Raw genomic sequence first — 22,590 nt, 5'->3', positions numbered from 1 at the left:
CAAAAAGAATTAACATACTGCATCTTCAAAAACGCAGACAAAATGCACAGTGTGGACAGCAAAATAAAAATCTCATAGACTTTGCTGGGGGAACAAAATGCATGCATTTTGGTGCTTCTTTGTGACCTCAAAAACGCAATAAAAGATGCAGTTTGTGAACATAGCCTAAGGGGATAAACATAGGTGTAGTCAGGTCACGGTCCGGAGACAGAATACCTGAAGGATAGCGGATAAGAGCTTAAATGCTAAGCAAATGGATGGTTAGAAGGAGGTCTAAGGTCAGGCAACAAACACAGCACAGGAATACAGGCCAACAAATATCACTGAACAGAAAGCTATGACTGGAAGAGTTCTGGGAGAAACTGCTCAGTAGAGTTGAGCGCGGTTCTAGGTTCGTGGTTCTCCAGTTCGCGGCTCGCGTGATTTTGGGGCCTGTTCTAGATCGAACTAGAACTCGAGCTTTTTTGCAAAAGCTCGATAGTTCTAGATACGTTCGAGAACGGTTCTAGCAGCAAAAAAACAGCTAATTCCTAGCTGGCTTTCCGCTGTAATAGTGTAAGTCACTCTGTGACTCACACTATTATGAAATTTCAGTGTATAGTGTGCGGGAACATCGCCTTCAGATCACTGCTGTATGGATAATGGCGATCGCCATTTTTTTTTTTCTTCCTTGTCTTCCTTCCCTAAGCGCGCGCGTGTAGTGGGGAGGGCCAGCATGTCAGCCAATCCCAGACACACACACAGCTAAGTGGACTTTTAGCCAGAGAAGCAATGGCATGTGTGATAGGATGTCCATGTCACATGTCCCTGCATTATAAAAATGAGTATCTGCCTGTCCGGACGCCATTATCTCTTCTGCGTCTTTGGTGTCAGACATCACTGGCGCAGCTCCGTCCTGAGTCCTATCGCCGATACTGCTGTATGCGCTCCATACACAACGCTGGACAGCTTAGGGATAGCACTTTCTATCAGTCCTTTTAAGGGCTCGTACCGGCAGGGTCAGAGCCATAGGTGACAGGTCCTGAAAACAGAGACAGTGTCTGTGTAGCTAAGGTCAGGGATTTCCTCGCTGCATTTCCCCATTAGGAGGGAATAGAAAGGCAGGCTTCCATTCCTCTACCCAGAGCCCCACAACCCTGGCACTGTACCCTCCTGTCCTCTGCACACTCCAACTCATTATAACTAAGCCATTATACTAGCAAACACTGAGTGTACCTAGTGGCATCCTAAACGTGGCTGTTGGACTTCTGTATAGTCCCAGTAGTGCACAGATATTTGCAGCACGTCTGCCTGCATTGCACACTCCAACTCATTATAACTAAGCCATTATACTAGCAAACACTGAGTGTACCTAGTGTCATCCTAAACGTGGCTATTGGACTTCTGTATAGTCCCACTAGTGCACAGATATTTGCAGCACGTCTGCCTGCATTGCACACTCCAACTCATTATAACTAAGCCATTATACTAGCAAACACTGAGTGTACCTAGTGTCATCCTAAACGTGGCTATTGGACTTCTGTATAGTCCCACTAGTGCACAGATATTTGCAGCACCTCTGCCTGCATTGCACACTCCAACTCATTATAACTAAGCCATTATACTAGCAAACACTGAGTGTACCTAGTGTCATCCTAAACGTGGCTATTGGACTTCTGTATAGTCCCACTAGTGCACAGATATTTGCAGCACCTCTGCCTGCATTGCACACTCCAACTGATAGTTACTAAGCCATTATACTAGCAAACACTGAGTGTACCTAGTGGCATCCTAAACGTGGCTGTTGGACTTCTGTATAGTCCCAGTAGTGCACAGATATTTGCAGCACGTCTGCCTGCATTGCACACTCCAACTCATTATAACTAAGCCATTATACTAGCAATTTATGTTGCCAGTTTAAGGGCTGTAGTTGCATTATCAGGGATATTTATTCTTTATTATTCTGCTGTTAATAAAGCTAGACCACCGCTGCAATCTACACCACCTCTCAATTTTTACTACCACATTTTCAGTGCACAATCTTGTCGCAATCAACATGAGTGGCAAAATGACAGATGCTGGTGGAAAGGGGAAGAGGCATGCTGGAAAAGGAAAAAAAGGGTTTGTCCGTGGGGAAGGTGGCAAAGCTCCATTATCATCTGCTGAAGACAGACCATCTACCAGCAAAAGTAAGATGTCTACTACTTACCATGGACAATCCGATGTGCTCCCTTTTTTACGGACACGAACAACAGGAACAAAGGTAGATGATGGCCAAAAAAGGAAAATGTTTGAATGGATCTCAAGTGGTCCAACAAGTGCCCTCTCAGCCACTTCAAGTACCGCATCCAAAAAACACCAGTCCTCTGAGTTGTCATCCCAATCAAACTTGCTTTCTCCCAGCTCTGAAGTCTCCATCAGCCTTGCACAGTATGGTGGAACTGAGATGGCTGAGTCTGCAGAGCTGTTCAGTCACACTATAGCCTGGGAATCAGAAGTCTGCTCCCAAGCTACAGTGAGTACAGACCAGGAAATGGTCTGCAGTGATGCCCAGAACCTTTGTGACTCTGATTCAGGCCGTGAGGACCAAGTTTCTGAGCATAATGTTGACCCTTTGTCACAAACTGTAACACCTGTGGTTATAGACAATGAGGAACATACTGATGAAGATGAGACGCAGATACCCGATTGGGATGACAACTTAAATATTCGGTCAGGGCAAGAAGAGGCTCGGTCTGAGGGGGAGGGGAGTGCAAACACAACAATTGATGATGAAGTTCTAGATCCCACCTACTGTCAACCCCCAGTCAGGCACTCGAGGAGGTCAACAGAGGCGGTGGAGGAGGATGCAACCGACGACGAAGTTACCTTGCGCCTTCCTGGACAGAGTCGGAGCACTGGTAGCACGTCTACAACTCCATCCTCAGCCACCACTCTGCCTCTGAGCACTAGTCGGGAGGGCTCAGCAGGTCGCATGCCCTCTAAGCCTTGCCTAGCCTGGTCCTTTTTTGACATAGAAAAAGATCGCCCAAATTATGTGATGTGTAAAATTTGTCGTGCGTCTGTTAGTAGAGGTCAAAACCTCAGCAGTTTGACAACTTCTTCCATGAATCGTCACATGAATAAATATCATAGGTCCCGGTGGGAAGCTCACTGTGCTGCAATGCGGCCTAGCGGAGCGAACCATCCACGGCCTGCCCCTTCCAGTGCATCCGCGCGCTCTTCATCTTCTAGGACTGTGGGGACAGCTGTCACACCTGGTTTTCCACGCACAACTTCCACCACTGTAACCGCAACAGGCACTTTGCTTGGTAGGTCGTCAGTCGGTTTGGAAGGGGAAACAAGTGAGTGTGTACAGCTCTCTCAGACATTGATAGCACCAACGTTGGATGAAGGCAACATCATGTCTCCGCCTGCACTTTCCTCACAAACCTGCATTTTTCCAGGGACACCCTACTCAACACCGTCTACACACAGCAGCCAGATCTCTGTCCCTCAGATGTGGTCAAATAAAAGGCCATTTCCTGCGACCCATGACAAAGCTAAGAGGTTGACTCTATCCCTCTGTAAGCTCTTGGCTACCGAAATGCTGCCTTTCCGCCTAGTGGACACACAGGATTTTAGAGACCTTATGTCTGTCGCTGTGCCCCAGTACCAGATGCCTAGTCGCCACTACTTCTCTAAGAAAGGTGTGCCCGCGCTACACCAGCATGTCGCACACAACATCACCGCTTCCTTGAGAAACTCTGTGTGTGAACGGGTGCATTTCACCACCGATACTTGGACCAGTAAGCATGGACAGGGACGTTACATGTCGCTGACTGGGCACTGGGTAACTATGGTGATAGATGGTGAAGGGTCTGCTGCACAAGTCTTGCCGTCCCCACGACTTGTGTGTCAATCCTCTGTCTGTCCAAGTTCCGCCACTGCTTCTGCCTCATCTGGGTCCTCCACCTCCGCCCCAAGCCTGCCTGGTCAGGCCACCAGCGTTCTCACTGCGCAGAAGGAATCACGCACCCCTCATTACTATGCTGGCAGCAGAGCGCAACGGCATCAGGCGGTCTTTAGCTTGACATGTCTTGGGAATAGGAGTCACACAGCTGAGGAGTTGTGGTCAGCTCTGCAGTCAGAGTTTAATAAATGGTTGTCTCCACTCAACCTGCAGCCTGGTAAGGCCGTGTGCGACAATGCTGCAAACCTGGGTGCGGCCCTTCGCCTGGGCAAGGTGACACACGTGCCTTGTATGGCTCACGTGTTGAACCTTGTCGTCCAGCAATTCTTAACACACTATCCCGGCCTAGATGGCCTTCTGACCAGGGCACGTAAACTGTCTGCTCACTTCCGCCGTTCAACCGCCGCAGCTGAGCGACTTGCATCTCTCCAGAAGTCTTTCGGCCTGCCGGTTCATCGCCTGAAATGCGATGTGGCGACACGCTGGAATTCGACTCTCCACATGTTACAGCGACTGTGGCAGCACCGCCGAGCCCTGGTGCAATACGTCATGACGTATAGCCTGGGCCAACGAGATGCAGAGGTGGGGCAGATCACCCTGATGGAGTGGTCTCAGATCAAGGACATATGCACCCTTCTGCACAGTTTCGACATGGCGACGAATATGTTTAGCGCTGACAATGCCATTATCAGCATGACAATTCCAGTCATTTACATGCTGGAGCACACGCTAAACACTATTCGGAGTCAGGGGGTGGGACAACAGGAAGGCGAGGAACTACAGGAGGATTCATATGCGCAAGGGACAACAACATCACCAAGGTCCAGACGTTCATCATCACCAACGCAGCAGGCATGGGACCATGGGGGACAGGGATCAACAAGGGCGCATAGTAGTAGGCGAAATGTTGAGGAAGGTGCAGGAGAACATGAAGAAATGGAGGACGAACTGTCCATGGACATGGAAGACTCAGCAGATGAGGGAGATCTTGGTAAAATTTCAGTTGAAAGAGGTTGGGGGGAGATGTCAGAGGATGAAAGAACGGTTAGCACCTCTATGCCACAAACAGAGCGTGGACTTGGTCCGCATGGCTGCGCAAGACACATGAGTGCCTTCTTGTTGCACTACCTCCAACATGACCCTCGTATTGTCAAAATTAGAAGTGATGATGACTACTGGATTGCCACACTATTAGATCCCCGGTACAAGTCCAAATTTTGTGACATAATTCCAGCCATAGAAAGGGACGCACGTATGCAGGAGTATCAGCAGAAGCTGTTACTCGATCTTAGCTCGGCTTTTCCACCAAACAACCGTGCAGGTGCAGGGAGTGATTCTCCCAGTTGTAACTTGACAAACATGGGATGGTCTCGTCATCTTCAACAGTCTACCCGTACCAGTAGGACTGTATCTGGTGCTGGTAACAGCAATTTTATGGAATCTTTTCATAATTTTTTTAGACCCTCCTTTGCAAGGCCACCAGAGACAACAAGTCTGACACATAGTCAACGGCTGGAGAGGATGATACAGGAGTATCTCCAAATGAACATCGATGCCATGACTTTGCAAATGGAGCCTTGCTCCTTTTGGGCTTCAAATCTAGAAAAATGGCCAGAGCTCTCCAGTTACGCCTTGGAGATTTTGTCGTGTCCAGCTGCCAGCGTTGTCTCTGAACGTGTCTTCAGTGCTGCTGGGTGTGTGCTGACAGATAAGCGCACGCGTCTGTCCAGTGACAATGTGGACAGACTAACGTTCATCAAAATGAACAAGTCATGGATCCACCAGGAATTTACTACCCCTGTGTCATCCTGGGGAGAGTAAATGCTTGTGGATTTGGAATGTGCTTGATGCAAATCAAAACATCCTGTTTGCAACTAGGGCACAAGTGCTGCCACTGATAAGGTGTCTGTGTGGCCCAATTTTTTGAAAAAAGGGAGACTCCGCTTGGAGTAACCCTTGCTTGCTGTGTTTTTTAAAAAGGAGCCAAGATGAACAGAGCTGGGATCAGGAAAGACTTTATCTACCTACCCCGGTGTCATGCTGGGGACGGTTAATTATGGCGTATTTTTGAATGTGCTTGATGCAATTCAAAACATCCTGTTTGCAACTAGGGCACAAGTGCTGCCACTGATAAGGTGTCTGTGTGGCCCAATTTTTGGAAAAAAAGGGAGACTCCGCTTGGAGTAACCCTTGCTTGCTGTGTTTTTTAAAAATGATCCAAGATGAACAGAGCTGGGATCAGGAAAGACTTTGCTACCTACCCCGGTGTCATCCTGGGGACGGTTAAGTATGGTGTATTTTTGAATGTGCTTGATGCAAATCAAAACATCCTGTTTGCAACTAGGGCACAAGTGCTGCCACTGATAAGGTGTCTGTGTGGCCCAATTTTTGGAAAAAAAAGGGAGACTCCGCTTGGAGTAACCCTTGCTTGCTGTGTTTTTTAAAAATGATCCAAGATGAACAGAGCTGGTATCAGGAAATACTTTGCTACCTACCCCGGTGTCATCCTGGGGACGGTTAAGAATAGCGTATTTTTGAATGTGCTTGATGCAAATCTAGCTGTGAAGTGTACAACTAGGGCACAAGTGCTGCCACTGAATGGGTGGGTGTGTGTGGGGCCCAATTTTTGGAAAAAAAGGGAGACTCCGCTTAGAGTAACCCTTGCTTGCTGTGTTTTTTAAAAATGATCCAAGATGAACAGAGCTGGGATCAGGAAAGACTTTATCTACCTACCCCGGTGTCATGCTGGGGACGGTTAATTATGGCGTATTTTTGAATGTGCTTGATGCAAATCTAGCTGTGAAGTGTACAACTGGGGCACAACTGCTGCCACTGAATGGGTGGGTGTGTTTGGGGCCCAATTTTTGGAAAAAAAGGGAGACTCCGCTTGGAGTAACCCTTGCTTGCTGTGTTTTTTAAAAATGATCCAAGATGAACAGAGCTGGGATCAGGAAAGACTTTGCTACCTACCCCGGTGTCATGCTGGGGACGGTTAATTATGGCGTATTTTTGAATGTGCTTGATGCAAATCTAGCTGTGAAGTGTACAATTGGGGCACAACTGCTGCCACTGAATGGGTGGGTGTGTGTGGGGCCCAATTTTTGGAAAAAAAGGGAGACTCCGCTTGGAGTAACCCTTGCTTGCTGTGTTTTTTAAAAATGATCCAAGATGAACAGAGCTGGGATCAGGAAAGACTTTGCTACCTACCCCGGTGTCATGCTGGGGACGGTTAATTATGGCGTATTTTTGAATGTGCTTGATGCAAATCTAGCTGTGAAGTGTACAACTGGGGCACAACTGCTGCCACTGAATGGGTGGGTGTGTGTGGGGCCCAATTTTTGGAAAAAAAGGGAGACTCCGCTTGGAGTAACCCTTGCTTGCTGTGTTTTTTAAAAATGATCCAAGATGAACAGAGCTGGGATCAGGAAAGACTTTGCTACCTACCCCGGTGTCATCCTGGGGACGGTTAAGTATGGCGTATTTTTGAATGTGCTTGATGCAAATCAAAACATCCTGTTTGCAACTAGGGCACAAGTGCTGCCACTGATAAGGTGTCTGTGTGGCCCAATTTTTGGAAAAAAGGGAGACTCCGCTTGGAGTCACCTTGCGGTGTTTTACATGATTTTAGAAGGGCATGCCATGCCTATATCTGTGTCTCATCCTCTTTTTCCTCGTAACACTGTTTTGTTTTCACATGAGAATTTGTCCTTGTCACTTTCCCATGTGTTTGTGTTGTGTTGTGAGTTGTTTGTCACCTTTTGGACACCTTTGAGGGTGTTTTCTAGGTGTTTTTATGTGTTTGTGATTGCCTGCCATTGTTTCCTATGCAGTTCGAGTTCGGTTCGTCGAACGTTCGACGAACCGAACTCGAACGGGACCTCCGTTCGGCGAACCGACCTCGAGCCGAACCGTGACCGGTTCGCTCATCTCTACTGCTCAGCTAAGTATCTGGGCAATCACTGGGAACAGGGAACACCTGACTAACCCTGCACTCTGCAGTTGCTTTTAGTTTATGTGCCCACGGGACTATGTACACGCGAATTTTGCCGCAGAAAACCTGCGGATTTATCTGGATTTTCTAGATAAATCTGCAGGTTTAAGCAAGTAGACACTCCCCATGTTATCCTACGGGACATGGGGAGTGTCTGTGTGCATGCTGCGGTATGTGCGGCTGCGGAACATGCTGCGGATGTCTCGCAGCCGCACGTACCTGTATGTCAATTATTCCTGCGGAAATACCTGCGTATGTCCCGCCTATGGAGATTGAGGCCAGGGCCTTCCGCAGATAAGTTGCATGAATGTCCGCAGGTTTACCGTAGCTATTTCGCTGGAATCCCACAGCTATGGATAGCTACGGATTCCAGGGATCAGCTGCGGGAAACCTGTGGTCGTATCTGCAGATATATCCGCGGGTACAGAGTCCCATGGGCATATAGCCTAACATAGAATTGCACATGTTCATTCTTTTGAGCGCTTTTTCAGGTGGGTTTTGGGGCACACTCATTTAAAAAAAGATGTGTGCACATACCTAAGGGTATGGTCCAAGTTTTGTTAGCGAAAATACTGTGCATTTTCCAGTATCAACATTTTGCAAGGGATTATAAGAAATCTAGGCACATGCAAAAGAAAAAAAAAAATCTGTATTCTCAATTGTCACTATGGTATTAATATTCTGCACTCACATATACTAAATGGTATAAACATGTTTCACCTGTAACTACCAAGCAGACATAAAAAATCATTACTTTTTTTGTCAATGTGGCATACTAACAGTGCAGCTACATGTGTGTCTTGACACTTTGTAAATTCCTATTAATTTCATGCATTATTTCACAGGTGCTCTTGCAGCCTACAATGCTGGTCCAGGCAATGTCACCAACTTACATGATCCTGATAGCCGCACAACAGGCAAAGACTACGCAAATGATGTTATTGGCAGAGCAAAGTTTTATAAGAGACAAGGATATTAACTTTAACGCATAATGCTAATAAAGTACGGTAATTCTTGTATGTAGTGAACAGCCTTTCCTCTGCAGTACTATCATTCCATTATCAATAAAAGTTCATGAATCACTTTCCATGGCTATGTCTGTCTAATTTTCTTATCCTCTTTCACCTAACCAAGATACCAAAGGAGGCTTATACACTACAGTAGAAATAAAGAAGGGCCAATACCCATAGCAGTTTGTACAGAAATTTCTTAAAAATGCTCATTCCAATGTGCACATGTGGAGTATTTAGTGAGTTTTTACCTCAGTATCTGTAAGACAAAATCAGGAGTGGAACAATCCGAGGAAAAGTATAATGGCAACACATCACCACTTCTGTATTTATCACCCACTCCTGGTTTTTGATACAAATACTGGAGGTAAAAAAAACTCCTCATGGCATCATCAAGATAACAATATAAATCAAGGTTCACAATATTCTTTACATAACTAAAAACAGGCCATCCCTTTTACCCCCCACCCGTCCCACTATACCCTTAACTAAACCCACCGGTGAGAAACATTTGCAATACAAGTCATAACAAATACAAGATCATAAAAACAAACAAATAAAGAGCAAATCGCTGGCAAGTTCATCAGAAACCACAGAAGGACTTCAAATCCACTCACCCCATTTTTTGCCTTTCTTAAATTGTAGTAATGAATCAACCATTACAACATTATGTGGCAGAGAGTTCCATATTCTCACTACTCTTACCGTAAAGAATCTGCATCTGTAATTATGAATAAATATGCTTTCCTCTAGACGTTGAGGATGCCCCCTTGTAGTCCTAGGTGTAAAAATATCATTATAAAGGTCTCTGTACTGTCCCCTCATATACAGTGCCTTGCGAAAGTATTCGACCCCCTTGAATTTTTCAACCTTTTCCCACATTTTAGGCTTCAAACATAAAAATAAAAAATTTTTAAATTTTATGATGAAAAACCAACAAGTGGGACACAATTGGGAAGGTGAACGATATTTATTGCTTATTTTAAATTTTTGTAAAAAATAAAAAACTGAAAATTGCGGAGTGCAATATTATTCAGCCCCTTTACTTTCAGTGCAGCAAACTTACTCCAGAAGTTCATTGAGGATCTCTGAATGATCCAATGTTGTCTTAAATGACTGATGATGATAAATATAAGCCACCTGTGTGCAATCAAGTCTCCGTATAAATGCACCTGCTCTGTGATAGTCTCAGTGTTCTGTTTAAAGCACAGAGACCATCATGAAGACCAAGGAACACAACAGCCAGGTCTGTGATACTGTTGTGAAGTTTAAAGCCGGATTTGGTTGCAAAAAGATTTAAAAAAAACTTTAAACACCCCAAGGAGCACTGTGCAAGCAATTATATTGAAATAGAAGGAGTATCATACCACTGCAAATCTACCAAGACCCGGCCGTCCCTCAAAAATTTCATATCAAATAAGGAGAAGACTGATCAGAGATGCAGCCAAGAGGCCCATGATCACTCTGGATGAACTGCAGAGATCTACAGCTGAGGTGGGAGAGTCTGTCCATAGGGCAACAATCAGTCGTACACTGCACAAATCTGGCCTTTATGGAAGAGTGGCAAGGAGAAAGCCATTTCTCAAAGATATCCATAAAAAGTGTTGTTTAAAGTTTGCCACAAGCCACCTGGGAGACACACCAAACATGTGGAAGAAGGTGCTCTGGTCAGATGAAACCAAAATCGAACTATTTGGGCACAGTGCCAAACGATATGTTTGGCGTAAAAGCAACACGGCTCATCACCCTGAACACACCATCCCCATTGTCAAACATGGTGGTGGCAGCATTATGATTTGGCCCTGCTTTGCTTCAGCAGGGACAGGGAAGACGGTTACAATTAATTGGAAGATGGATGGAGCCAAATACAGGGCCATTCTTCAAGTAAAACTGTTGGAGTCTGCAAAAGACCTGAGACTGGGACAAAGCTTTGTCTTTCAACAAGACAATGATCCAAAACATAAAGCAAAATCTACAATGGAATGGTTCACAAATAAACTTATCCAGGTGTTAGAATGGCCAAGTCAAAGTCCAGACCTAAATCCAAAAGAGAATGTCGTAAGAGCTGAAAACTGCTGTTCAGAAACGCTCTCCATCCAACCTCACTGAGCTCAAGCTATTTGCAAAGTAAGAATGGGCAAGAATTTCAGTCTCTCGATGTGCAAAACTGATAAAGACGTACCCCAAGCGACTTGCAGCTGTAATCGCAGCAAAAGGTGGCGCCATAATTAATTATTATTAATTATTAACTTAAAGGAGCGGAATAATATTGCACGCCCCAATTATCATTTTTTTATTTTTTACAAAAATGTAAAATAAGCATTAAATATTTAACTTCACAATTGTGTCCCACTTCTTGTTGATTCTTCACCATAAAAATTTAAAATTTTTATCTTTATGTTTGAAGCCTGAAATGTGGGAAAAGGTTTAAAAATTCAAGGGGGCCGAATATTTTCGCAAGGCACTGTATTTGTACTTTGTAATAAGATCGCCCCTAACCCTTAGGGTTATTCAGTTTTGAAAAACTAAGTTTAATAACCTGTTTTGGTATTGGTCCACCCATTCCTTCAATAACTTTGGTTGCTCCTCTCTGCACCTTCTGTAATTTAGCTATATCCTTCTTATAAATCGGAGACCAAAATTATACAGTGTTCTAAGTGTGGACACACTAGTATAGTATATAGTATAGTATAGAGGAAAACTATGCTCTTCTCATGAGCACCTAACATCTCTTAATTAATCCTATTATTTGATTAGCCTTAAAGCTAGAAAAAAGAAGCGCTGATAGGGTAACACCAGATGACAGGAGTGGTATATATAAAAAAATATACACTTACCGACTGTGGTTGTGAAAGTCACAACCACTGACAAGCATGAGATAATGGCGTCTGCTGCAGGCCCACGTGGCTGAGCATTCAAACCGGAGAAGAGAAGGGGTTAACGCCGCGCATCAGCCAATTGAAGGTGTAGAGATGTTGATGAATAAAAATCTTTTTTTATTTCATAGGTCTACGCGTTTCGAGGTTGACACCTCTTCCTCAGGACCAGGACATCAACAAAGCCTTCCCCTACTCCCATTATTCTCATTTTATGTAGCAATTTTTTATGTGGCATTGTATCAAACGCCTTTGAAAAAACATTATAGAAAACATCCACTGCATTTTCCTGATTCAGTATGGAATGTGCCTCCTGTCCTCTCCAATGCTTTTGTAAGTAATCACCTGACCAATTTAGCCCATTTGGCCCTATATTTGCCATTTTTGGATGTCTGGATGATGAAACATATCAATACAACCGTAGTGTAAGGCATTTCTTACACATCATAGCTGAAGCGGGAATCAGACCAATACTTCACACATGACATCACATGCATCTCATCCCCTTTCCCTATCAAATTGTTTCAGGGAAAAAAAATCTTTTTTTGATGAAAATGGACTGGATTGAGGTCTTTCTTCAAATGGAAGATTCCTTCAAGATTTGGGACAGCATTATAGAACTTTTACCTTGCAATATTTGTACATCGTTGCAGAATTGTTTTGGACCAACAACGTGGTTCAAAGAAAGGTTGTTGACAGGAGATTGCATGATATCATAAAGAGGAAAGTTAAGGTCTACTGTGTGAAGACACAAAGCCATGCACCACAAAGATAGCATCCTCTACAATCACCTTGAAGGAAGAAAAATAGACAATTGTTGCTATTGTTGCTCAGTTGACGTTATTAAAGTTTATTTGATTGTCCATTAACCTACTGCTCAGCAATTAAACCCCTTTCTGAAATCCGTTGTACACAGTCTGTATTTGCTTGTAACAACCGTGGCTAGAGCAAAGCGCCAACCGTGCCCGTTTAACCTGTTAAATGCTGTTGTTAATACGTTGCATATGTATTTACAAAGCGGCAGGGAGGGCACGAGCTGTTAAACATGCTCATCGGTCACCCCTGTGATATGCCGATGGGTTGATATGTTAGCTGGAGGTTTGCAGAAGTCTCCATGCTTCCAATCACGGCGCATGATTGAAACTCAGCTTGTGGAGACTTTTTTTTACTATATCCAGTAATATTAAAGTATTTTAGTATATAGTATAGGCAATGGGTTGTTCGCAGGTCTGAGCTCCCTAAGAGGACTAACAATTGTATTAAAAAGTATATTAAAGAAAAAAAAGTTTTAAAAAAAGATACAACCCCACTCCCCCCACCCCCCAAAAGAGTAAAATAAAATTTGAAATCACCCATCTTTTTCCACCCATTACCAATTAAAGTATTACAAAAATTAAAAACATATATTTGGCAGCCCGGTGTCCTAAAAGTCTGATCAATTTATAAAATTCAATAGCCCGGCTGGTAAACATTGTGACCAAAAGAAAACTAAAAATGCCAAAATTGCAATTTTTTTCATTGTAGCAAAAAAACAAAACTCTCACACAGCTATGTCGCTTGAAAAAATATACGTTACGGGTCTCGGAAAACAGTAACAATTTTTTTTACCACCATAATCATAAAAAGACACTAGCCAGGTTTGGTCTCCATAATTGTACTAATCGGTAGAATATTTACTTCATAACGAACGCCGTACAAACAAAAACCAACGTCAGAATGGAGGGTTTTTTTCCCCTGAATTTCACCGCACTTTGAGATCCCCCATTTTCCAGTACATTGTGTGGTAAGATTAATGGTGCCAATCAAAAGTACAACCCGTCCAGCAAAAAAGCAAGGAGAGAGAGGCAAGAGAGATAAAGAATAAACCTTCCCTGTGTTAGATCAGTTAGGATTAACAAAATTATTTATATTAGCTAAATGCCAGAATAATGAGAGATAATGTTTTGAGGCATTTTTATTACTATTTGCAAAGTCAAAAGTTTACATACACTATAGGGTGCTTTACACGCTGCAACATCGCTAACGATATATGGTCGCGGTCACGTCGTTAGTGACGCACATCCGGCATCGTTAGCGACATCACAGTGTGTTACAGCTAGGAGCGCCGATCAACGATCGCAAAAACGTCAACAATCATTGATCGTTGACACGTCGCTCCTTTTCATAATATCGTTGGTTGTTCGTCGTTCCTGCGGCATCACACATCACTATGTATGACACTGCAGGAACGAGGAACATCTCCTTACCTGCGTCCACCGGTAATGAGGAAGGAAGGAGGTGGGCGGGATATTCCGCCCGCTCATCTCCGCCCCTCCACTTCTATTGGACGGCTGCCGTATGACGTCGCTGTGACGCCGCATGAACCGCCCCCTTAGAAAGGAGGCGGTTCGCCGGCCACAGCGACGTCACAGGGAAGGTAAGTTCGTGTGACGGGTGTAAGCGATGTTGTGCGCCACAGCGATTTGCCCGTGATGCACAACAGACGGGGGCGGGTACGCTCGCTAGCGATATCGATATCGCAGCGTGTAAAGTGCACTTAAGCGTACTATGCCTTTAAACAATATAGCACAGCCCATATGATGATGTCCTGTATTTGGAAGCTTGTGATAGGTTTACAGGCAAAATCTGAGTTAGAGATGCATCTGTGGATGTATTTTAATGCACACCTGAAACACACTGCTTCTTTGTATAGCATCAAGGGAAAGTCAAAAGAAATGATCCAAGATCTAAGGAAGAGAATTGTGGACTTGCACAAGTCTTGTTTATCCTTGGGTACAATTTCCAGATACCTGAAGGTGCCTTGTTTATCTGTACAAAGAATTATGCTCAAGTACAAACAAGATGGGAATGTCCAGCCATCATACCCCTCAGGAAGGAGACAGGTTCTGTGTACTAGAGATGAACGTTCTTTGGTCAGACATGCATATCAACCCAAGAACAAAAGCTAAAGACCTTGTGAAGATGCTGGCAGAAACTGGTAAGATTGTGTCATTATTCACAATGAAACGAGTACTGTATCAACATGGGCTGAAAGGCCACTCTGCCTCGAGGAAGCCATTACTCCAAAAGAAACGTAAAAAAGCCAGATTAATGTTTTTGAAATACACACCGCAACGAAGACCTTAATTTCTGGAGACATATCCTGAAGTCTGATGAAACTAAAATTGAACCGTTTGCCCATAATGACCATTGTTACATTTGGAGGAAAACAGGAAAAGCATTGAAGAAGCTTAAGAACACAGCAGCATCGTGTTTTTGGGTTGTTTTGCTGCAGGAAGGACTGGCTGGTGCACTTCACAAAATAGATGGCATCATGAGGAAAGAATAATATGTGGCAATACTGAAGCAAGATCCTCAAGACATCAGCCAGGAACTTAAAAGCTTGGACAAAAATTGGTCTTCCAAATAGAAAATGACCCGAAGCATACTGCCAAACTGGTTACAAAGTGGCTTAAGGATAGCAAAGTCAATATTTTGGAGTGATCATCACAAAATCCTGATCCCAGTCCTATTGAAAATTTATGGGCAAACCTGAAAGGCCGGTGCGAGCAATACGACCTACAAACATGGCTTAGTCATAACAGTTGTGTCAGGACGAATGGGCCCAAATTCACACCAACTATTGTCAGAAGCTTGTGGAAGGATATCCAGAATGTTTGACCCAAGTCATACAGTTTAAGGGCAATGGTACCAAATATTAATGAAATGTACACTACAGTTCAAAAGTTTGGGGTCACCCAGACAATTGTCTTTTCCATGAAAAATCATACTTTTATTTATCAAATGAGTTGCATAATTAATAGAAAATATAGTCCAGACATTGACTAGGTTAGAAATAATGATTTTTACTTGAAATAATAATTTTCTCCTTCAAACTTTGCTTTTGTCACAGAATGCTCCCTTTGCAACAATTACAGCTTTGCAGATCTTTGGCATTCTAGCTGTTAATTTGCTGAGGTAATCTGGCGATATTTCACCCCATGCTTCCCCCTTCCAGCAAGTTGGATTGGCTTGATGGGCACTTTGTGTACCATACGGTCAAGCTGCTCCCACAACAGCTCAATATAGTTGAGATCTGGTGACTGGGCTGGCCACTCCATTACAGATAGAATACCAGCTGCCTGCTTCTTCCCTAAATAGGTCATGCATAATTTGGAGGTGTGCGTTTGGTCATTGTCCTGTTGTAGGATGAAATTGGCTCCAATCAAGCGCTGTCCACAGGGTATGGCATGGCGTTGCAAAATGGAGTGATAGCCTTCCTTATTCAAAATCCCTTTTACCTTGTACAAATCTCCCACTTTACCAGCACCAAAGCAACCCCAGACCATCAAATTACCTCCACCATGCTTGACAGATAGCGTCAGGCCCTCTTCCAGCATCTTTTCAGTTGTTCTGCGTCTCACAAATGTTGTTCTGTGTGATCCAAATACCTCAAACTTCGATTCGTCTGTCCATAACACGTTTTTTTCAATCTTACTCTGTCCAATGTCTGTGTTCTTTTGCCCATATTAATCTTTTCCTTTAATTAGCCAGTCTCAGATATGGCTTTTTCTTGGCACTCTGCCCTGAAGGCCAGCATCCTGGAGTCGCCTCTTCATTGTAGACGTTGACACTGGCGTTTTGCGGGTTCTATTTAATGCAGCTGCTAGTTAAGGACCTGAGAGGCATCGATTTCTCAAATTAGAGACTCTAATGTACTTGTCTTTTTGCTCAGTTGTGCAGCGGGGCCTCCCACTTCTCTTTCTACTCTGGTTGGAGTCTGTTTGTGCTCTCCTCTGAAGGGATTAGTACACACCGTTGTAGGAAATCTTCAGTTTCTTGGCAATTTCTCGCATGGACTATCCTTCATTTCTAAGAACAAGAACAGACTGTCGAGTTTCACATGAAAGTTCTCTTTTTCTGGCCATTTTGAGAGTTTAATGGAACCAACAAATGTAATGCTCCAGATTTTCAACTAGCTCAAAGGGAGGTCAGTTTTATAGCTTCTCTAATCAGTAAAACTGTTTACACCTGTGATAACATACTTGCAGAAGGGTTTGCCAGGGATTTATAACCATCCATTAGCCTTCTCACATAGTTAGCAAACACAATGTACTATTAGAACACTGGAGTGGTGGCTGTTGGAAATGGGCCTCTATACACCTATGCAGATATTGCATTCAAAACCAGACATTTGCAGCTAGACTATTCAAATTGTCTCTCCAGGAAAGGAGACAAAACTCTAGCGCAGCGCCACCTATTGGAAGTAGCGATCCTAAAAGTCAAATGTGGTTTTTTAACAATCCTTTGCACATGACTTAGGATATATATGCCAGATCAGAATTCCAATTTGCAGACACTGTGTTTCGGGGTGCTTGCCCCTCGTCAGTGCAAAGTATGGGGTGTCTGATCTGGCTCATGAGAAGCTTTGTGGGGACCACGGGGGAACACTATTCTCCTTAAAGAGACTTTGCAAGCCAGTCTGGCTGCCAGTAAGGGGACTTATAGCTGTCATGACCCTCTGGAAAATATTCAAATTGTCTCTCCAGGAAAGGAGACAAACTCTAGCGCAGAGCCACCTATTGGAAGTAGCGATCCTACAAGTCAAATGTGGATTTTTAACAATCCTTTGCATATGACTTAGGATATATATGCCAGATCAGAATCCTAATTTGCAGACACGGTGTTTCGGGGAGCTTGCCCCTCGTCAGTGCAAAGTATGGGGTGTCTGATCTAGCTCATAAGAAGCTTTGTGGGGACCACGGCGGCAGCTAGAATAGTCATTTACCACATTAACAATGTCGAGAGTGCAATTCTGTTTAATTTGTTAGCTTTATTGAAGAAAAAAAAAAAGTGCTTTCCTTTCAAAAATAAGGAAATATTTAAGTGACCCTAAACTTTTGAACTGTAGTGTATGTAAACTTTTGACTTTGCAGAAAGTAATAAAAATGTCTTAACATTCTCTCTCATTATTCTGTCTTTTTGGCAAATATAAATAATTTTGGTTCCTAATTGACCTAAAACAGGAAAGGTTTATTCTGATTTCATGTCAGGTAGTAAGGAAAACATGCAGATGTGCCTTTTTAGGCTATGTGCGCACTGGAAAATGGAATTTTCTCAAGAAAATTCGGCAGGTATTCAAAGATTACCGCACCCGCGGTAAAAAACCGCGGCAAACCGCACCCGAAAACCGCATGCGGTTTGCTGCGGTTTTACCGTGGTATTGTTCGCGGTATTGCCGCGGTTTTGCCGCGTGCGGGTTGGGATGTGCTTTATTGCATTCAATGCAATAAAGCACATTGAAAAAAAAAAAAAAAAAAGTCATTTCACTCTGAGATAGATAAAGAGACAGAAGAATAGGTAGAGGGATAGATAGAGGGATAGACAGACAGATAGATAGAGGACAGATCGCTGCATTTCCCACGGTCGGCAGTGAGTTCACATTACCGGCCGTGGGAAATGACCGGTAATTACCTCTGTTGTCTCGCTGCGAGGCTGCATACATTCAGCGCTGTGTCTGTGACAGTCGCGGCTGGATGTAAGCAGTGCAGGACCTGTGGATTACGCCGGAGATTTGTTTCGGGAGGGGTTAATAAAAGGGTTAACGAGGCTTGTTTGTTTTATTTAAAATAAAGTATTTTTCTGTGTGTGTTTATTCACTTTACTTACAGGTTGATCATGTCAGCTGTCACAGACGCTGCCATAATCAAGCCTGGAGTTAATGGCGGCGATCCGCCACCATTAACCCCTTGTATTACCCTGACCGCCACTGCTACTCGGCGGCAGGAAGAGCCGGAGACACGCCGGTGCTGCCGCATAATGCATGCGACAGTCCCGGGGCAGCTGCGGCTGATATTCTCGGCTGCGGGAGGTGGGAGGGAGGCAGGGGACATTAACCCTGCCCCTCTCCCTCCCCAGCCTGAGAATACCGGGCCGCCGCTGTGTGCTTACCTCGACTGGACGGTAAATATGCAGCGGAGCCCACGTTCTTTGTTTTCTATATTTCCGTTTGCTTTCTATGTGTGTTCTATGTGTCTGTGTCTGTGTTCCACGTCTGTGATGTGTGTGTGTGTGATCTGTGTGTGTGTGTTTACCCTCTGCTTTGCTTCCTCTTCCTGTAATGACATCACTTCCCTGCAAAACCGCAGACAAGCGATGTACATTACCGGTGGTAAACCGCGAAATACCGCAGGGAATAACGCAGGAAAACGCAGTGAACCGCACAGAATTTGCTGCCTGCGTTATTCCCTGCGGGATTTCACGATTAACATTGGAGTCAATGTAGTGAAATCCCGCAGCGACGTGCGGAAAAGAATTGACATGCAATTGTTTTTGCTGCGGGAATCCCGCAGCAAAACATGCAGCTGTCAAATTCCGCCTAGTGCGCACAGGATTTTTTTTGCCCATAGGTTTTGCTGGTGATTCACTGCAGAGATGTTATGAACATTTTCTGCCGCGAAACATGCAGCAAAACCGCAAAAAATCTGCGGCAAAATCCGGTAAGTGCGCACATAGCCTTAGACAGTGTATGTAAACCTTTGGTGTCAACTGTATACTTTCAGTGAGGTGTTATGTATTTTTGTAAACCTGAAAAAAATGTGAATAAAATCATTGCTAAAAAAAACACCCCAACAAATCCAAATATATATTTTTTATTAAAAATAATAAATACATATAAAATACAGCGCTACATTTCTCAATGTGAGAACAGAAAGAAAGGAGGCACATATAATAATCGTTTTAGAAAAGCTTTGCCATGCGAATAATATCACCAAAACCACAAAATTCAGTGCTTGGCTTTTAGTAATAAAATAATTACTCTGAAGTGCCCAAAAACATAATTACAGGTAATGTATGGATCGGTATCATCAGAATGATTACAAAAGCAAATACCTCTAGTACATTCGTAACAAATACGGAGATAAAATTAAGAAACATTATAAACACACCGGAGATCATAGTTAGAAACTGGACTCCATTACAATACAAAACAGCACTTGGAAAAGCTCTATTAGATTATTATGCCCCTTTTTTATTTATAACTAGAAAAGCAAATTATGTTGCGTTTACTTCCAAATATACCAAATATATCACATGAATGAATAAAACTGTAAAATACACAGGGTGGTTTAAGAACACTTGTCAATATAGGTATTGTGTTTGCATGCAGTATACCGTGGTACATTATCATCTGCAAACACATCAACCACAAATGAATTTTACGTTTTTGTTTCCCACATTGGATATTCCAAATAAACAGCCGGACTCCGGGAGAAACAATAGAGAAGATATTAGTTATCCCACGCACAAAATTAACAATGCCAGTAAACACATACACCTGCACTGTGGCAGGAACAGATTTCAGCTTCACCCGGACTTGCCGAATTCCGATCACTCCATCGTACAGACTTTAGTCATGTTTTCCGAGTGTGATTATTATGGAAAATATCCACTGACGTCTCATAGCAGGGCCGCAGGTCATAGTCACAGTAGCCAATGGAGAACCGGCTCTGGAACAAAATAGCAATCACAATCACTTACAAGGACACAAACGTGGATGATAAAAAGGTTAAATATTAGATTAGCAAATTCACAGCAACACACAATACTGCAAAACACAGCAGACATGTTAAACCATACAGATATCTTGTTGCTCAAAGTGCCACAATTTCCAAAAATGCTCATATTTTACTTAAGCAAAATAATACCAAATGTAAATTTAGTCCTTCCGCAATTCCAGCCCTTTTACATCCATAGAGTATGGAAAAACAGGTTTTCTGAAATGTACATCCTCTTTCAAACTAAACTCAAATAGAAATTGCCTTATGAATCCGCCAATATTTTACATATACTATTGAAAACACACAGATTAAAATATATTATATATTTAGGTACCGATTGATTAAACAGAAAATCGGAGGCATACTCACCTTACAGCACCACCATAGATCCATTGCAGGCAACGTGGGAGGTCTGCATCGTTTCCGGAACGGTGTGCCCCAGTTGGAAGTCACAGCACCTCTGGCTGCAGTGGTCATGTAACTAAAAGAGCAACTCATCGGATGTATCTCTGATGATGCATTGTTCTGGTCACCTGACCACTACAGATGATCATGGGTTGCAGCAGTGCTGTGACTTCTAAGTGGGGCAGACACCACTTTCTTGAGCCAGCACAGACCTCTAGAGTGACCTGCCCTGGATCCACAGGGACTCTGGAAGGCGATTATGCCCCCATTTATTATTTTGAAATCAATCCAGGAATAAAAAACAAAAAAGAAAATTCTGTAGGACAACTCCTTTAATCACCTACTGATAAGTTCAATATTTGGCTTGTGATAAACCAAGACCCTGCCCCTTTAGCCAAGGAGACAGGGCATGACTCATTTTGTGACTAGGACACGTGTAGGCTTCGGCTGCAACCAGTTATCTTGGGCCAGGGTCACACGATTGAGGATTCTGTCTTCCAAGAGAATCAAATCAATTATATTAATGGCACTTGGCTCAAACTCTGATCAAAGTTTGAACCAAGTGTCAGTTTCCTGTTATCCGATTCTCATGAAGAAGGGAATTTTGTTTACTTACCGTAAATTCCTTTTCTTCTAGCTCCTATTGGGAGACCCAGACAATTGGGTGTATAGCTTCTGCCTCCGGAGGCCACACAAAGTATTACACTTTAAAAAGTGTAACCCCTCCCCTCTGCCTATACACCCTCCCGTGCATCACGGGCTCCTCAGTTTTGGTGCAAAGCAGGAAGGAGGAAACTTATAAATTGGTCTAAGGTAAATTCAATCCGAAGGATGTTCGGAGAACTGAAAACCATGAACCAAAAGAAACGATTCAACATGAACAACATGTGTACACAAAAGAACAAACAGCCCGAAGGGAACAGGGGCGGGTGCTGGGTCTCCCAATAGGAGCTAGAAGAAAAGGAATTTACGGTAAGTAAACAAAATTTTCTTCTTCTTTGTCGCTCCATTGGGAGACCCAGACAATTGGGACGTCCAAAAGCAGTCCCTGGGTGGGTAAAAGAATACCTCAATAAAAAGAGCCGAAACGGCCCCCTCTTACAGGTGGGCAACCGCCACCTGAAGGACTCGCCTACCTAGACTGGCGTCTGCCGAAGCATAGGTATGCACCTGATAGTGTTTCGTGAAAGTGTGCAGACTAGACCAGGTAGCTGCCTGACACACCTGCTGAGCCGTAGCCCGGTGTCGCAATGCCCAGGACGCACCCACGGCTCTGGTAGAATGGGCTTTCAGCCCCAAAGGAAGCGGAAGCCCAGAAGAACGGTAGGCTTCAAGAATCGGTTCCTTGATCCACCGAGCCAAGGTTGACTTGGAAGCCTGCGACCCTTTACGCTGGCCAGCGACAAGGACAAAGAGCGCATCCGAGCGGCGCAGAGGCGCCGTACGAGAAATGTAGAACCGGAGTGCTCTCACCAGATCTAATGAGTGCAAATCCTTTTCACATTGGTGAACTGGATTAGGGCAAAATGAAGGTAAGGAGATATCCTGATTGAGATGAAAATGAGATACCACCTTAGGGAGAAATTCCGGGACAGGACGCAGAACCACCTTATCCTGGTGAAAACCAGGAAGGGGGCTTTGCATGACAGCGCTGCCAGCTCCGACACTCTACGGAGCGATGTAACTGCCACAAGAAATGCCACCTTCTGCGAAAGACGTGATAAAGAGACATCCCGCAGCGGCTCGAAAGGTGGTTTCTGAAGAGCCGTTAGCACCCTGTTAAGGTCCCAGGGTTCCAGCGGACGCTTGTAAGGTGGGACTATGTGGCAAACTCCCT

At 43.9% G+C, this 22,590-nt stretch overlaps 2 protein-coding genes across 4 annotated transcripts in view; one reads left to right on the top strand and one right to left on the bottom strand.

The window, feature by feature from the left end:
* Nucleotides 1-8,997, top strand: part of LYG1 (lysozyme g1) — a 43,530-nt gene extending 34,533 nt beyond the window's left edge. The window contains exon 6 of the mRNA XM_075334252.1: nt 8,768-8,997. Coding sequence (XP_075190367.1) covers nt 8,768-8,901 — 134 coding nt within the window. The 3' untranslated portion in view covers nt 8,902-8,997. The remainder of the gene's footprint in view (nt 1-8,767) is intronic.
* Nucleotides 8,998-19,420: 10,423 nt separating this feature from the next.
* Nucleotides 19,421-22,590, bottom strand: part of MITD1 (microtubule interacting and trafficking domain containing 1) — a 41,959-nt gene continuing 38,789 nt past the window's right edge. For 2 of the 3 annotated variants that reach the window (XM_075334245.1, XM_075334247.1), the window contains exon 7: nt 19,421-20,297. In XM_075334245.1, coding sequence (XP_075190360.1) covers nt 20,202-20,297 — 96 coding nt within the window. In that variant the 3' untranslated portion in view covers nt 19,421-20,201. The remainder of the gene's footprint in view (nt 20,298-22,590) is intronic. The other variant, XM_075334246.1, reaches the window with a different exon arrangement.

Source organism: Anomaloglossus baeobatrachus, chromosome 2, assembly GCF_048569485.1.
Source record: "Anomaloglossus baeobatrachus isolate aAnoBae1 chromosome 2, aAnoBae1.hap1, whole genome shotgun sequence".
Lineage (NCBI taxonomy): Eukaryota > Metazoa > Chordata > Amphibia > Anura > Aromobatidae > Anomaloglossus > Anomaloglossus baeobatrachus.
Note: the sequence above shows the minus strand (reverse complement) of the source record. Positions and strands in the feature narration are given on the sequence as shown.